The 16,813-nt window shown below is 36.0% G+C and overlaps 1 protein-coding gene across 1 annotated transcript in view; it reads left to right on the forward strand.

Annotated features, from left to right (window-relative positions):
* Positions 1–16,813, forward strand: part of NEGR1 (neuronal growth regulator 1) — a 917,418-nt gene that overhangs the window by 521,267 nt on the left and 379,338 nt on the right. The window contains exon 3 of the mRNA XM_081225773.1: positions 9,274–9,399. Coding sequence (XP_081081899.1) covers positions 9,274–9,399 — 126 coding nt within the window. The remainder of the gene's footprint in view (positions 1–9,273; positions 9,400–16,813) is intronic.

A 16,813-nucleotide genomic window follows, 5' to 3' on the forward strand; every position in this document is an offset into this window, starting at 1 on the left:
CAAAGAAGGCAGCCGGGTTCTAGCATGACACAGCTGGGCTGTTTCCTCTGATTTATGTAGAGAATAGTTCACTGCCAAAGATGAGGCAAGAAAAGTTCACCCGAGCCATTCCAGAGGGCATTTGCTGGCACATTTTCAAACAGAACAGTGGAGCTGGCCACCAGGTTTGTGGGAATAGTGACTATACTGGAAGGAGGTACCTGCTTTCCTTAAGATAAATTCCTGGAAGGGAAATCATTGGCTCACTGGGTTGGATTTTTTTAAAGTTCTTAAAGTATACTGCTGAATTGTTTCCAGGAAAAAGCTCATTATTAATTCCTAATAAAATGTTATCATCATTGAAGGTTTTAAAGATAATAGAGTTGGTTTCTTAAGAAATCTGCCTCACTAGGTATGGATACCTAGATTTGTGTGCTCTAAGGCATTTCAGTTGTGGTGTTCTTCCTATGTATTTTGCAACTGTTTTCTGCTGGGGAGAAGGATGATTTACAGAGGCATTGTAGATTCCCTGTGATATACAACACTGCTGTAGGTGTGTTCTAGCCTTCCTGCTGCTGCTGCTGCCTGAGGGGTAACTGTTATTATGGTCCTGATTTTAAGCAGTATTTTATATCTTTGAACCATCCAAGTAAGTGAAACTGAAGCTAGCCTGAGGTACAGCAGGGTTTTGAACTCTGGTGTGTAAACATTCATGTGTAGAGGCCAGCTCTTGATCCTCCAGCAAAAATGAAGCAAAAATAAAACTCTTTACAGTCTAAAATATTGAAACTCTTGTATAACAATGCTGTATTTCTGCTTTAAAAATGTTTATTCAGCAGGTGAGGAACTTGCCTTCAACCAAAAATTTTTAAATAATTAAATAAATATTAAGCCTCCAAAATGTATCCTTTCTAAACCAGTGACCTTCCTTTATTCTTTTGTTACATTTAATTATCATGTATGGTAAGCCTTCTTAATATAACATATGTACATACATGTGTATTTACATATGTGTGTGTGTATATATATATTTATATATATTTGACACTGAAAATCTACCTAGTGAACACCTAGGCCTTTCCTCAGTAAGAAAATCTGTCTTAAAATGTAGGGATTACTTGCTTTCTTTCATCCTATTTGATGTATAATCCATGTATTAGGCAGTCAAGCAAAGATGGAGAGAAAGGAAAGAGAGAAGGAAGTCATTTCCAACTTTTATTTTTTCCATAACTCTGTATCCTGTGGGGTTTATCACTCTCAGATGCTCACTTTCTTCTCTCCATTACTGATTGTCTTGACCCCTGCTACATGAACCAATTCTAGATTTTCCCAAGGGAAAATAACACAGTGGGGAAAAGTTGCTCATAGCACCTTTCTACTGAGTGCAAGCTATTAAGGTGTCATCTCTTCTAGGGATAGTTATACTTTAATATTAGGGCCTTGTCAGCAAATAACTGCTCTGAGGCTTTGAAAGAGGGCTCTCTATCTAGAGTGGAGTTTTTAAGTAAATAGGAGAGGGAAGTTTATGGAGAAGTCTTTCTGGTGTCCTGTAAATGTTACCAAAATCTGTAGATTTTGGAGCTCACTCCAAACTTATTGGTCTAGGATCCTCTAAGTTGTGCCCTCTCTACCCCAGGATTCTAAAGAAACTTACCAGATCATCCTGATGATTATCTGGGTATAGGAAACTACTGTTGTTAACCATCAAATTCTACTCAAATGTCATCTGTTTCATAAAGCCTTATCTAAGATCAGTATCCTCCCAATTCTGACCCCATAGGCAGAGTTAGATTTATTATTCTGTATTCCCAAAACACCTTGCTGTACAGAATCTACTTTGTAGGATTTATTACTCCATATCATAATTAATAGTGTTAGGTTTTTCTAACTCTTTAGACATGGACTCCTTAAGGTTGGTCTCCCTAAATCAAGTTGCTCTCTCAGTAAATATTTGTTGAATGAATGAATGGATGGATGGATGGATGGATGGAAGGATGGATGGATTAAAATAGGTCACTGTTTGTTCTACTAGTGTATATAGCTGACCCCCAAAGGACATAGTAGACTGCTAACAATTTATACATAGGTCTTATAAAAAAGGAAAAACACTAAGTTAAGCAACATAATTCAAAGTTTGAACTTAAGTCTGAAAGATACTTTTTTTTTCAAACACTTTCTCTGCCCCCCAAAGCAGTTCTGACATAGTCCATCAGTAAGTAATTCACAGATCTGGCAAGTTTGCATTTACAAGTCACACTTAGCTATTTTTTCCTCCTATCAGTGATGGGATGAGGGGAAAAACCATAGAAATCTCTGAAATGTCATAACTATAAAAAGTCAGTTTATAGTCTCTGAGCCGGAGAAAACAATGTTGTTAGTTAGATGCAGGCCAGGAAGCTATCAAGCACCCACCAGCAAGCCAGTTTAGGAAAAAAACTCATGAAACAATTTCTTCTCTCAGTTTGAGAACAGCACCTTTTCCAGGAGATTTGTTATGTAACGAAGATTTGCTTTCACTTTCTGGGGGCTGGCCAAGACTGAAAAGGGAAGTGCCAGCCTAAGGAAAGACTGTTCTTTTGATATTGCCAGCCATTACAAGATATGGGAGTTCAAAAAAAGCCAATTCTCCTAAGATTTATAGTTATGTTTAGCTTGTTGACTCAAGCAGTTTGGAAAATCTTCAGAGATATAGGCTATTCGAACTAACCCAGACTCCAAGTCTATGGAGAGGGAGAAAAAAAAGCAGAAATAATATGTACACACTATTCGAGTCAAATAATTTTGACCCTTAATTTACATAGCTTCTCAAGTAAAAAAAAAAAAAAAACAACAGCAACAACAAAAAAAACTCTAACCAAAATACACAGTCCTGCCTAGGATGTGACAGCTCATTCTGTTGAAAATAAATTTATGATTATTGTTCAATTATTTATCTGGGTTTGCATGGCAAAAACTATAGTAGGCAATACAGTATGGAAATGTCATGCTTTTAAATAAGTTAAGAGAAATAGTGAATCCCCAATCTTGGAGAATCCTTGAAAAAGTCACATAGGACACTTGACACTATAACTACATTTTCACTATATTCTCAGAATTTATGTTATATCATCCTTGCGGTGGTATGAAATTCTATGGGAAATCATCATTATGAAGCCAAAGAAATATTAGCTCAGCACATAAAAAAACAATAAAACAAATATTGTTGAATATCATATATGTGTCAGGTTCTTTTCTAGGTACTTATAATAGGCTGTTGAATAAGGTAAACAAGTTTCCGACCCAAGACCTTTACTTATGTTGCATGAAGAGAAGACAGGCAATAAACAATTAAAGAAATAAATACAAATGACTGATTGCAAAGAATACTATAAAGAAGAAACTATCGATACCAGAGGAGGGGGAGTGAGAAGGAACAGCGTGTTGTGGGCTGTGAATGGTTATTTCAACAAGACACACACCCAGAAAAATCTATCTTGCTTGAAGATGTTCAAAGTCATCAGTGACACAATGCTTTCAGATGAAATTTAACCCTTTAACATTCCCTCAGAAATTCACATTTCAATGTTCCTTCTTTGTGGTAAGCTTTTGAGGTGGAGAAAGTCACTATGGGAGAGGTGAGTCAAGCAGGACACAAAGAGATGGAATCGCTTTTATTTTTATTTTTTGTTTCACCCAGTGAATTATGCATATGACCCAGTGTATGCATAATTCAATTACATATATTAAAACCTTTAAAGGTTTTTAGTAATGAGCCTATGGCTTCAGAGACTGAATGGGGAGACACGTAGTACACCTGCTTGTAAATCACTGCTGTGATTTTTATACCCTGGCTATGGAAGCAGGTGATTTTTGTGCCCAGAATATTGTGGTTATAATAAGTACTCAACTGATGTTTTTTAACAATCTGTGAGTATTTGTGGACCAGCTTAAATACATAATCCATCCACCTTTTAGCTCTTGCAGCCTAAAGAAGCCCTCCAAATGGATTTGTATGTACTGTGGTCTTTCACAGACCCTTACAACTTAAGAACTTGATGGGGCATTTAATTGATTCTAGTAAACCAATGAAACTGCCCAGATCCAAATAGTCCATGTCTTGCATCTATTTACAGTTAAGACAGCCATCAAATATATCCTCTAAAGATTTCCATTGTCACGTGTGGCACCACTCACGTCTCATGCAACTTCATATATGTGTGAAGTCTATTTTATTTATTATCATCTACAGAGACTTTTTTTTTTTTTTTTTTTTTGCTGTACACGGGCCTCTCACTGCCGTGGCCTCTCCCGTTGTGAAGCACAGCCTCCGGACAGGCAGACCCAGGGGCCATGGCTCACGGGCCCAGCCGCTCTGTGGCATGTGGGATCCTCCTGGACCGGGGCACGAACCCGTGTCCCCTGCATCGGCAGGCGGACTCTCAACCACCGCGCCACAAGGGAAGCCCCCTACACAGACTTTTTTTAAAAATATTTTCCACCAGCTGCCACCCCGCTATGAATCCAAGGACGTCAGGCTCCTTGTCTCTGACTTCCTCACACCAGCATCCTGGCCACAGTCCCTGAACAGACTTTTCATATAAAATAAAAGGGTGTGCTCATATGTTTCCTGTGTTGTACATATTTGTCACCCTTATGTTGACTTCTCAAATTTTTTATGGTCATGTTCCACACTACAGGATGAGTTGTTGGAAGAAATTTAAGTTAAATCTGTGAAGGCTGCTCATTAAACAAACAAAATCTTATTTTATTTATACAGTTCAGAAATTATGTACAAGTAAAAAAAAAAAAAAAAAAAGAGTAACCATGAGGACACTCACATACTCAACTGCCCATCATAGTGCAAATGGTAGGGAATAATCCCAAATGGCTGGTTGTGTGGAAATCATTAGTATTTGGTTTGGATATGTATTCTAAGATTTTTCTTACTAAGAATGCTCCATCCTGCCTGAAGACACTGTGATAGATGGTTCCAAAAAGAGAAGGCAGTTGGGGCATGTCAGATTGCATAATTTTTGATGAAAGTGAAACCAGCAAGAGATTTGAATTACCTTAAATGAATCTAAATCTATAAATGCATCTAAATATGCATCATTTCCTGCCCCCCACCATGGCATCAACTGAATAGGAGTTGAGAACAGGGTGGTAAACAGTAGTTGAAATTGAGTCCTGTGAATAGTTGATTAAAGGCACAGTAGGTTATGAATTTGAAGGTACAAGAGTGATTCCTTTAAATGTATGTGGGAATTAAAAAAAAAATTTCCCTCCAACACAAACTTTAAATCCACTCCCAACCCTATTGCTTAGAAAGTTTCCAATGTTCTTCAATGTCTCTAACTTGTGATAAGCAACAGTTCATTATTAACACAGATGTAAAGTTGTGTATCCCCAATTAGGGTTCTATTAGGAAAAAGATATTCTGTGATTTAGTGAGAAATCTGGAACTTCTACCTTTCAGTGTTTTTATTTATGGTGTCATGATGATGATGACAATTTTAATGTTATAATAGTTATTTCCTGCAAATTAAACAAGTGTATATTTAGGTAATAACCTATTCCTTTATTACTCTGCTCTAGGTCATAAATACTTAAATAATATGCACAGCAACCTAAAATACTCGTTAAAATATAGAGTTATTTAGTGACTTAAAAATTATTGAATTGGGGCTTCCCTGGTGGCACAGTGGTTGAGAGTCCGCCTGCCGATGCAGAGGACACTGGTTCGTGCCCAGGTCAGGGAGGATCCCACATGCCGTGGAGTGGCTGGGCCCGTGAGCCATGGCCGCTGGGCTTGTGCGTCCGGAGCCTGTGCTCCACAACGGGAGAGGCCACAGCAGTGAGAGGCCCGCGTACCACCAAAAAAAAAATATTGAATTGATTGAACATACTTGTTTTTAAACAATTGATTTTTAAGTTAAATTTATAAATAAAAAGGTTGAAGGAGTTTGATATAAGGTATATAGAAAAGAAACAAATGTCTAGAATAGTAAGTTATTTTAACTCTCCTCATTTTTCTTTTTTTCTGTGCAAGTGCATAGAATATTGGACATACCATAAGAAATGCTTTGTCATTTAGAAAGTTCAGTGGCATTCTTCCCATCTGTGCACATGCACCATTTATCCACAAACTGTAATCCAGAACGGGAGGGTCTTAAGACACTCGAGACATTACCATTCTCCAAGCTCCTGCCACCCACGGTAGAAGTATCACTTTTCTTTTCCTTTATATCTTAGCCTAATGTTCCCCAGATTCATCCCAAACCCTTCCTCAGAACCATACCTTATTCTGGAGGCAGAGCTAACAATATCTCCATTTCTGTTTTCTTACATCAAGGTTACTGATAGTTCTTCTCTATTATAAATAGCACCACAATGAATAACTTTATGGATAAACTATCCTTCATGGTTTGCTCTAAAAGAAACAAACACAAAATTAATCTCTGATGATTTGAACCCAGAAGGCATACCTAGTAGATATGTGTTACTCATGTAAAATGAGAAAGGGAAGTGTGGAAAATATTTGTCTTCTCTTACTTACTTACCAATCTGCCTCCCTCTTTTAATTTTAAGTTCCTTGAGGTCAAGGATTATGTTTTGAAATTTTTGCATTTCCTGTGAGTCCAGAATTATTCCCTCCATAATAATCAGTAAAACTTTGAAGTCTTGAACTGGATATGCAATTCAGCAAAGCAACACCTGTTTTTGCCTCCACAAGCTACATACATTGCATGTGAAGGACTTCATTGGTCCTCTCTACACACAACATCTGTTGCCAACAGGTGATGCATTCTGGGGAGAAGTACCTTGCCAGAGGGATTTCCCTTGCTAACATCCTCTTTCCAGATGTTTCTTCCCTGTAGCAGATCGTGAATTATGAGGCCCTGGGAGGTGGTTGCAATCACTGAACTGACATGTCACACCTGGAATTCAACAGTCTTCCCCCACCACAGGATTTCCCATAGTTAAATGTTAAATCTGTTTATTGCTAAGGGACTTGGCTATTTCTCTGTGAAATCAAATATTGTGCTTAATATTAGTTTACCACTTTAAATATAAGTATATGTGTAAAGATGAAACTAAACTATTTTAAAGTCAGATAAAATTGACAAAATAATTTAATTTAGAGGCTAGAATGCATGGTCTTATGGCACTCCATCATTTCTCTTAAATATATACACCTCTGCCCAAAGTTGAATCAGTTGTATGTTTAAAATGAAACTAACCAGACTAGACTGATCTCTGTGTACTATCTTCTACATAAAGAAGGAAAGTAACATATAACTTTTTTTTTAATAGTAGACATTGGTATATATGTATCTGTATATTTATATATATATATACACACACTCATAAATATACACACATGTGTTTGTATATACACATGTATTTCATGGTTTACTATATCAAACCAATACCTACATTCATATATCCAAAGGATATATGTTTTTTTAATGTTATAAGTTTATCTTTATTAAATCTTCAATTTACCAGTAAGTCTTGCACATTTTTCTCTACTTTCTTCCTAGGGTATTTTAAAGTTTTTATTTCTGTTCTGTTTCAGTTAAGCTAAAAAGAGTCTTCTATTTGGAATAGTTTTAATTTTTTTATTAATTGCCTGAGAAGAGCTCAATGAAGAGTTTAATGATAATATGTCTTAAATGTCAATTAATGTATATCATTTAGAAACAGATACAATAGTATATCACTTAGGAATAAGCCTTTTCCTCAATCATATCACCAGTTATTTATAATCAAATACTTTATATCTGTAATCAAATCATCCCAGATTTTCTTGTAGCAGAGTTTTGGTTCCATTAAAAAATCAAAGATGATATTCAGAGTATGAGTAATTTAATTTATCCTTATGACAGATTTTAGTTAGTGGTTTTTAAAATAACTGTGAAAACATATCTCTTGCTGAAAGAAACCTCAAGAATGGAACAATGAGAAAAAGTCCACTTAAAAAGCATGTTTTTATAATAGTTATAATGTATCTAATTGCTATTTATTTAGCTTTGACCTGAAACTTCAACATACTATAATTTTTATATAGGAAACCAAAACTTATGGCACAGGCCCATCGTGTATACTATCAAAGTGGTGAACTTCTGAGAGCAATTTTAAGGCATGGGAAAAGAGCAGTAGTGAAATTAAAGTCAAACACCAAATATGTGTTTTAAGGCATCTAATAATAATATAGATAGCTAACAATGATGCCAGGAACTTTTCTAAACCCTTTAACATATGTTGACTTATTGATCTTCACAGTAGCTATATGGGGTTTGTACTATTATTATCTCCAGCTTGCAGATGAAGACCTGAGGCTGAGGTAACACAGCAAGCCTGTAGAGGACACAGGACTTATATCCATGCTGCATAAGGATTAAATGAGATCATTTGGTATTTGAGAGAATACAGACATTTTTATCCTGGAAGTTAATTTAGGTATTTTCTTATTCAACATTCCCAAAGTTTATTCCAGGCTCACTACTTCCATCAAATGCTCTGTTATAAAAGTTTCCATATCTAATACATCAGAAAAAAAATACACATCACAATATTTCCCCTTTCACTCTTGTAAATTTACAGAGCAAAGTTCATAACAAAGGTTCTAAGAAATCTCAAAATAAAGAGACCTGTTTCACAAATTTCCATCCATTACTGACAAGAAAACTCATGTTGAACATATCTTTCACAGCCCTTAGAATCTGTGTTCCTTAGAACATAAATGCTCAGAAATTCCAGCCCTACTATTTGGCAGATTAGAAAATTGAGACCTAAATTGGCTTTGTGACCCTGAAATCTTACATCCCAATTCTGTACATGTTTTACCTCACTTAGCTCTTAAATCACCATGTAGGCATAACTGTTTGGCTAGTTTAAGTTTCTTCCAGATTTCCATTTTTCTTTGATCATTTCACCAGGAAAACCATCATTATAGTGAAGATACATGGATGGAACAGACAGATGGCTATATTCTAGTTTACATAATACAAAGTATTCACAACAATATTTATTGATCATTTAAGCACTATTTAAGCTTTTTGTTATTAAATATTTAATTTGTCTTAAATTTTTCATACCCACATATTAGAGAAAATTAAAACCAATCAAAAAACAAAAAAACTCTAGGGTAATGCTGAGGATCTAGAGAATCTATCTTTTAGGTGATGACCATGGGCCATAAGTACATTTCACCAGCATAGTTTGATTGCATGATATCATGGAGTTAATCATATATAGTTCAACAGACTTTTATACATTTTAATCTGACCACTGCATGTTTTACCATTTCAGTTCCTCCGAAGATATATGACATCTCAAGTGATATGACCATCAATGAAGGAACCAATGTCACCCTGACTTGTTTGGCCACTGGGAAACCAGAGCCTTCCATTTCCTGGAGGCACATCTCCCCATCAGGTAAAGCAGAAAAGTATCAGTGTTGCTCGTGCTGTTCAATATCCTCCTGTAACCTCACTTGTTCAGAATGTAAGAGTCAAATAATTTTTTATATCCTTTTCATGAGGTAGTCAGGATGCATATTTTTATACTTATTCTTTATACCTAAATACATGTAGTTCACAAAAGTTAATTGAACATTTTCTGTCAGAGCCCAGAGTAGAACTTAGGTCTCTTGATTCCTAGGAAAGGTTATTTTCCCTGTAGTATACTGGATAATCACAAATCAATAGACAAAAGGCTCAAATGGAAATATCACAAGAGAAATATCTTCATTTAAATGTGTAAGGCTTTTATTCCATAGGCATTCACATGTTAATAGGCCAGTATGAACTGCTGATGTAATCAGGGGAGAATAAAATTATACAAATTATGAGTTTGCTGGGTCTAATTTCAAACTGCAGTTCAGAATCAAGGATTTGGCAGTTAGAATTAAATTTTAACTGATGAGGGATCTAAAAACCCAAGAGTTTAAGTAACTTCTACAAGATCACATAGCTAGGTGAAATTAAGGGATATAACACGTTTATGGGTGTCTGGTGCTTCTGGTACAGGGCACATCCTCCTAAAGAGACTGTCAACTTTAGGAAGCTGGGGATAATCATCATCAAGACAGGTCTATTTTCACAGCCACAACTCTAACCAAGTCATCAATTTGTGTAAAATCTAAATATTTGAACTACATAGCTTTAAATGTACCATGAAGTAAGAGTGGTACTCTTAATGAATAAGACCCCACCACATTTCAGATAAACAATATTTGGTTTATATTTTGGGTAGAAATAACTTGAACAAGGCTAGGGTGAGGAAATCTCTTTTAAAGGAATCAAAAAGGCATATTTTGTATTGGCGTAGAAAGATTACAATTAGAACATCTATTTTATCTGCTAATTCTTTCTTTAACATCACTTATCCTTAAGTGCCTTTTGGTTTCCTCATTTATGCAGTAGGTCTAATGAGACTTCCTCACATCGTACTCTTAGTATTACTATTAATGTGAGAAAAAAATCAATAGAACAGCAATACACCCTTACATAATATGCATTATGGTCCCTGTAATATTTCTGAACCATGAGTGTGCTTTTGACTGCCAACATTTCACTCTCTAGAGTGGCTACAGAATCATAAAACTTATATGTGAGCACTGAATTAGTGGCAAGACTCTCCATGGGGTGTAAGTGAGGCAAACCGAGGACTAGCAGTTAGAATACATGTGCTGCAATCTCAACTTCCTTATTCATCAGTTCAGCAAATCCTAGTGCAAATCTTTTAGCCTCAGTTACCCTCAGCTAGTTTCCTACTTTCCAAAAATCGAATGATAAAAATCCCTGGCTATTGTGAGACTCAAAAAAGATAATAAGCATAAATGTGCATTAAAAAGTATAAGGTGATATGCAAATGTAGGGTTGATTCTTAATCATCTTTCCGGGGATTTAAATCTGATATGAAAATATAATTTTTGTAAGAATGAAGCACATAATCTCCATCTTCATACAATTTAAGATTAATATTTTGGATTTAACTCTCCTTCTTTGCAGTGCTTGTTATTATGCATATTCTTTTTGTAAGTGCTTGGATACATTTTAGTTTAATTAAATACCATGAATGTTGGTCAGTGAAGTTATTAGAATGACGATAATGGATAGCATCATGAAGCTGAAAGAAGAAGGATTGGATTTATAAGTTAAACTGTGCATAGATTTGTTTTGCTGATCCTACCATACAGAGCAAATGAGTAAAATTAGCATAAATATTAACTATTATCTAATGAATAGCTAGACATAGCTGATATTTTTATAAATGGCTCGTCACAGGAAGGTAGCTCCACAGAGCTTCTCCCTTATCTACGGAAAAGTTAGGTTGTGAGTTCAACCATATCACAGACATTGCCTGAACCAACTGAAGTTGCCATTCCACTTGTTAGTTCAAACAACTTAGCATACTTTCCCAAAAATATCTTTCTTGAGAAGTTTCTGAATATATGAGTTTCCTTAGAATTACTTATAGTGATGATTTCTTCCTTTCTATATTTTCTATTCTATATGTAGAAATTATTTCAAATTTATATTTAAAAAGTTTGGGGGCTTCCCTGGTGGTGCAGTGGTTGAGACTCCGCCTGCCGATGCAGGGGACACAGGTTCGTTTCCCGGTCCAGAAATATCCCACATGCTGTGGAGCGGGTGGGCCCGTGAGCCATGGCCGCTGAGCCTGCGTGTCCAGAGTCTGTGCTCCACAACAAGAGAGGCCACAGCAGTGAGGGGCCCGTGTACCGCAAAAAAAAAAAAAAAAAAAAAAAGTTTGGGATTAGCAGATGTAAACTATTATATATAGGATGGATGAACAACAAGGTCCTACTGTATACCACAGAGAACTATATTCAATATCCTGTAATAAACCATAATGGAAAAGAACATGAAAAAGAATATATATATATATGTATATATGTGTGTGTGTGTGTGTGTGTGTGTGTGTGTGTGTGTGTGTGTATAACTGACATTTTGCTGTACAGCAGAAATTAAACACAACATTGTAAATCAACTATACATCAATAAAATTAAAAAAATAATAAAAATACTCCCAGTAAGAAAAAAAAGTGTTACAGAAATAATGCAAAGTACACCCTATGTCCTTTACTCAGTTTCATCCATCATTTTTCCCATTTGCTTCAACATTTTCTGTGTGTAGAGTATGCAGAAATTTTTTTTCATTGAATTATTTGAGAACAGCTTGCATACAGCCAGCCCTTTTCTCCCTAGTTATTTTCACTGTGCATTTCTGAAGAAGGATATTCTCTTCTGTAATCACAGTGCAGTTTTTTACTTTTGTACATTTAACATTGGCATTATACTTTTATCCCATTACTATCCATGTTCCAATTTTGTCAACTGATTGAATAGTGTCCTTTAGAGAATTCTTTTCCCTTTAGTATTGTACTTAGTTGTCATATCACTTTAGTCCTCTTTAGTCTGGAGACTATTCCTTAGTCTTTCTTAGTCTTCCTTGACATTTTTCTACTTTTTTAAAAAATAGAATATTTCTCATTCTGAGTTTGACTCATGTTTCCTCATGATTAGAGTCTAGTTATGCCCATTTGGGATTAAATAAGTGAAGCTGTAACTTCTCAGGGAATGATATCCAGAGGCACAGGATATCCAACCCTGTTTCTGAAATTGAGGGACCTATTTACATCTCTTGAATGCAATTCACATAGCTGCTCTCAAATGCTGTGATATCATGAAGCTAAAACTCACTTAAAACGTCTGGAGAACATTGACAAGTTTACACCAGGCATTTGATTTTGAATAGAAAGACAAAATAAAATTCTTAATCATACATCATTTATTAATAAATCTAGATCCAGTCAGAAAAAATAGGAAAACTTAAAAAGGTAAATTTTAAAATCATAGATTATATATGACAAATATGGAGGCATTTTGAAAGTCTCTGTCAAATTTCTACTTATTATTCATTGCTGTTTATCTTAATCTCTGTTTCCTAGTTCATTCCTATTCTTTGATATCTGGAATCTCCAGAGATGTTCTTACTTTACCCTGCTGGTGTTTATAAGATAGCAAAGATATTCTTTTGGCTCCAAAGCCAAAATTTGAGCATGAACACTGGGCTGTGTATCTCAAACTCTTTTTCCTCTAATCTCTATATGCTTAGTGCCTTTTGAAAGGATAGTCTCATTCTAATTATCCACAGGAGTTAAAATTATTGCCTAAATCAAGATAAAGAATGTTCCTTTAAGTTCCCTTTATCCTGTTATGTTCCATCCATTCTTTCCTGTTTGTCAGGTCCTTATTCCATTAAACATCCTCTTTCTCCCTACATCTTTAAGCTTTTCCCCTCTATTAACTTTATCCTGTCCACATTTAAACAGGCTCAAGTTGCTCTTTTCTGAAATCAATCTCTTGACACATCACTTTTGTTTAGTCAACAATTATTGAGCACTTATAAAGGAAACCACAAACAAGTGGTCAGAGATGTAGGAATAGAATCAGAAAGCCATGATTACAAGAAGCCAAAGAGGAAAAAATTCCCGGAGCAGTGAGTGGTTAAAAATGTCAATCAAGTTAAATAAGATCAGACCAGTTACCTTTGGGTTAGATAGTGTGGTGATCATTGCAGCAATTCAGTGACATAATGGACCAGAAACTCAGCTGTGGAGGAATAAAAAGCAAATAAGAAGTGAAGAATTTAGATGTGGAGGCAAACTATGAATCCAGTTAGTCAAGGTGAACATTTTGTTTTTCTACTTTTACATATATTATTTTTTGTGTGAGGAATATCTTTTGTCCCTCTCTACAATTGTCAAACTTACTCCTTTTTCAACTTTTAATGAAGCTATTCCTGAGCATCCCAAGAAAAATCAGGTGCTTCTTTCTCCGTAGTTACATAGTACCTTGTGCCACTATTCCTGTGGGACTAATTCTCTGAATTGTAGTCTTTGGTTTTGTTTGTCCATGGTCTTACGGGACAGGGGACTCCTTCTGTCCAGAAACAGTGTTTATTGACCTTTGTACCCCATGGCTTAGCACAAGACCTGGCACAAGATAGGGGCTCCATAAGTACTGCAGAGTTAATGGATGCTGCTCTCTGTCTTTGCTTCCCACATGACTTCTTAGAACTAGAAATTAAAATTTGAAGAGATAACATGGTAGTGTCACAAGCAAGTATTTCCTATCTGATATCTCCCCACTATCTTTATCCCCCTAATATAAATACACAAACATACTCCTAAATATGAATCACCCCTTAATTTCCCTTATGCCTTCAATATGGTTTTACTTCTGTGGTACTGTGATTTATAAGAAATATATATATATATTTGACCTTCATGCCATTTCTGGCACAGAGCTCCTAAAAACCCTGGAATTTCACATCAGGGCAGTGAGCTATAAAGGTGTTTTTATTATGTTAATGAGGTGACTTTGGGACCACACCTAAGGTTGGTTGCCAGAAGAATCAACTATGTGATTAGAGGATCGGAATTTTCAGTCCCACTGGACTGACTTCTGGGGAGGGGGGAGGGGTTGGAAGTTGAATCAGTTCTCAATGGCCGATGATTTAATCAATCATGCCAATGTAATGAAGCTTCCATAAAAAAATGCTAAAGGACAGAGTTTAGAGAACTCTTAGATCAGTATACATGTGGAAATTCAGGAAGAGTGGTATGCTCAGAGAGCCTGGAATCTTCTCCCCTCATCTTTTCCTCATACTTTGCTCTATGCATCCCGTTCATCTGGGGATTTCCAAGTTATATCCTTTTATAATAAACCAGTGATCTAGTAAATCAAATGTTTCTCTGAGATTTGTGAGCTGCTCTAGCAAATTAGTCACACCCAAAAACAGGGTCTTTGAAATCTCTAATCTATAGCTCATTGGTTGAAGCATGTTACTGAACTGACACCAGGTGTGGTGAAGGAAAGTATAGTGTTTATTGAAGGTGCCAAGCAAGGAGAATGGGCAGCTCATGCTTAAAAGATCCCAGACTCCTCAATGGCTTCCAGGGAAGGGATTTTAAAGACAACATTGGGTGAAGGCTGCAGGGTATATGACTTTCTTCTGATTGGTTGATGGTGAGGTAACAAGGTGGTGTTTCAGGAAATGTAATCATCAGTCTTCTGGTTCCAGCCAGTCTGGGGTCTATGTGCTTATGGTAACCATGTAGTCATCCTCTTCCTCCTGGGCATGGTGGATCTTAGTTTCTGCATAACAACTCAAAGATATACTTAGATTGTTATGTATGTTTGTTGAAGAGGAACTAGGATTTTGTTTTATCACCCGACTATTGTTTCTTGACTGCTTTTCCTTGGTTTCTGCATTCCCTCACTAACCTAATTAGTAACTGTATGAATCTGCTCTTTGGAACTCAGAGAAGGCCTAGGAGACCAAAGCCTTTTTCTACAAATAAGAAGTACAGTACACAGAGGGGCTTTTGTACCAGTGAGGGCCCCACAGGATCCTTTCAGCTTCAAGCACAGGTGATAACAAGGAATTGCTACTGACGTTTGTTGGGGGGGGGGGGGAGCAGGGCAGTCTTGTAGTACTGAGCCCTTATTCCGTGGAATCTCATGCTCTCTCTGGGTAGTGTCAGAATTGAGTTGAATTGTAGAACACCCAGCTTGTATTGCATAATTGCTTGGTGGTGTGGGAAACCCCCCATCAACATGTTGGAATTAAGTTCAGCACTTTAACTCCATTAATGTAAAGAGCAGCTTGCACCAAAGAAATTTTAGTTAATATGGTTCAACTAACATGTATTCATTACTTTATGTAGTCTAGGAAATTTGGGAGGTACTTGTGTGTACTTGTCTCATATAAGCCTCAAAACTGAACTGTCAGAGGGTATTGTCATCCTCATTGTACAGATGAACATGGCACACAGATTGTTTAAATAAATTGCCCCAAATGAATATGAGGTTCTTTTTTTCCATCTTTTACTTTGAAATAATTATAGGCTCACAGGAAGTTGTGAAGTTAGTGCAGAGAACTTCCACATACCCTTCACGCAGTTTCTCCCATGTTACATTAGATGTAACTGTAGTATGACACCAAACCTTGGAATGGATATTAGTGCAATGTGTGCATGTAGTTCTACATCATTCTACCATATGAGCTGATTTGTGGAGCCATCATCACAATCAAGATACAGAGCTATTCCCTCAGCACAATGATTTACTTTATGCTATCCTTTTAGCATCACATCTACTCCTTCACCATCCATCATCTCTAGTCCCAACAAACACTAATCTGTTTCCCATCTCTTTAATTTATCATTTATAGAATGTTATGTAAATGAAATAATTCAGTGTGTGACCTTTTGAAATTGGCCCTTTCACTCTGGAGATTTATTATCTAAGTTGTATCATACACCTCAATAGTTTGTTCCTTTTTATTGCTGAGTAATAGTTTGTGATATTAATGTACCACAATTTGTTTAGCCATAAATGTGTTACAGAATATTTTGGCTGTTTCCAATTTTTGGCTATAACAAATAAAGCTGCTTTGAAAAATCTTGATTTTTTTTCCAACCCACATATGTTATTATATTTTAAATAAGTCTTTTGTAGATAGCATATTGATGAGTTATGTTTTTTATCCACTCTGACAATCTCCATATTTTTGATTGGTTTATTTAGACCAATTAAAATTAATTTAATTATTGATTCATTAAGGCTTATGTCTGACATCTTTTTCTTTTGTTTTCTGTTTGTTCTCCCCCCTTTTTTTTTGTTTCTATTTTCCTTATCATGCCTTTCTGTGTGTTACTTGTGCACTTTTTAGAATTCCACATTGTTTTATCCACCGTGTTTTAGCGCATGCCTCTTGGTATAGATTTTTTAGTACTTTCTCTATGAATTATATCATA

The sequence above is a fragment of the Mesoplodon bidens genome (assembly GCF_964165515.1).
Source record: "Mesoplodon bidens genome assembly, chromosome: 2".
In the NCBI taxonomy this organism is placed as follows: domain Eukaryota; kingdom Metazoa; phylum Chordata; class Mammalia; order Artiodactyla; family Ziphiidae; genus Mesoplodon; species Mesoplodon bidens.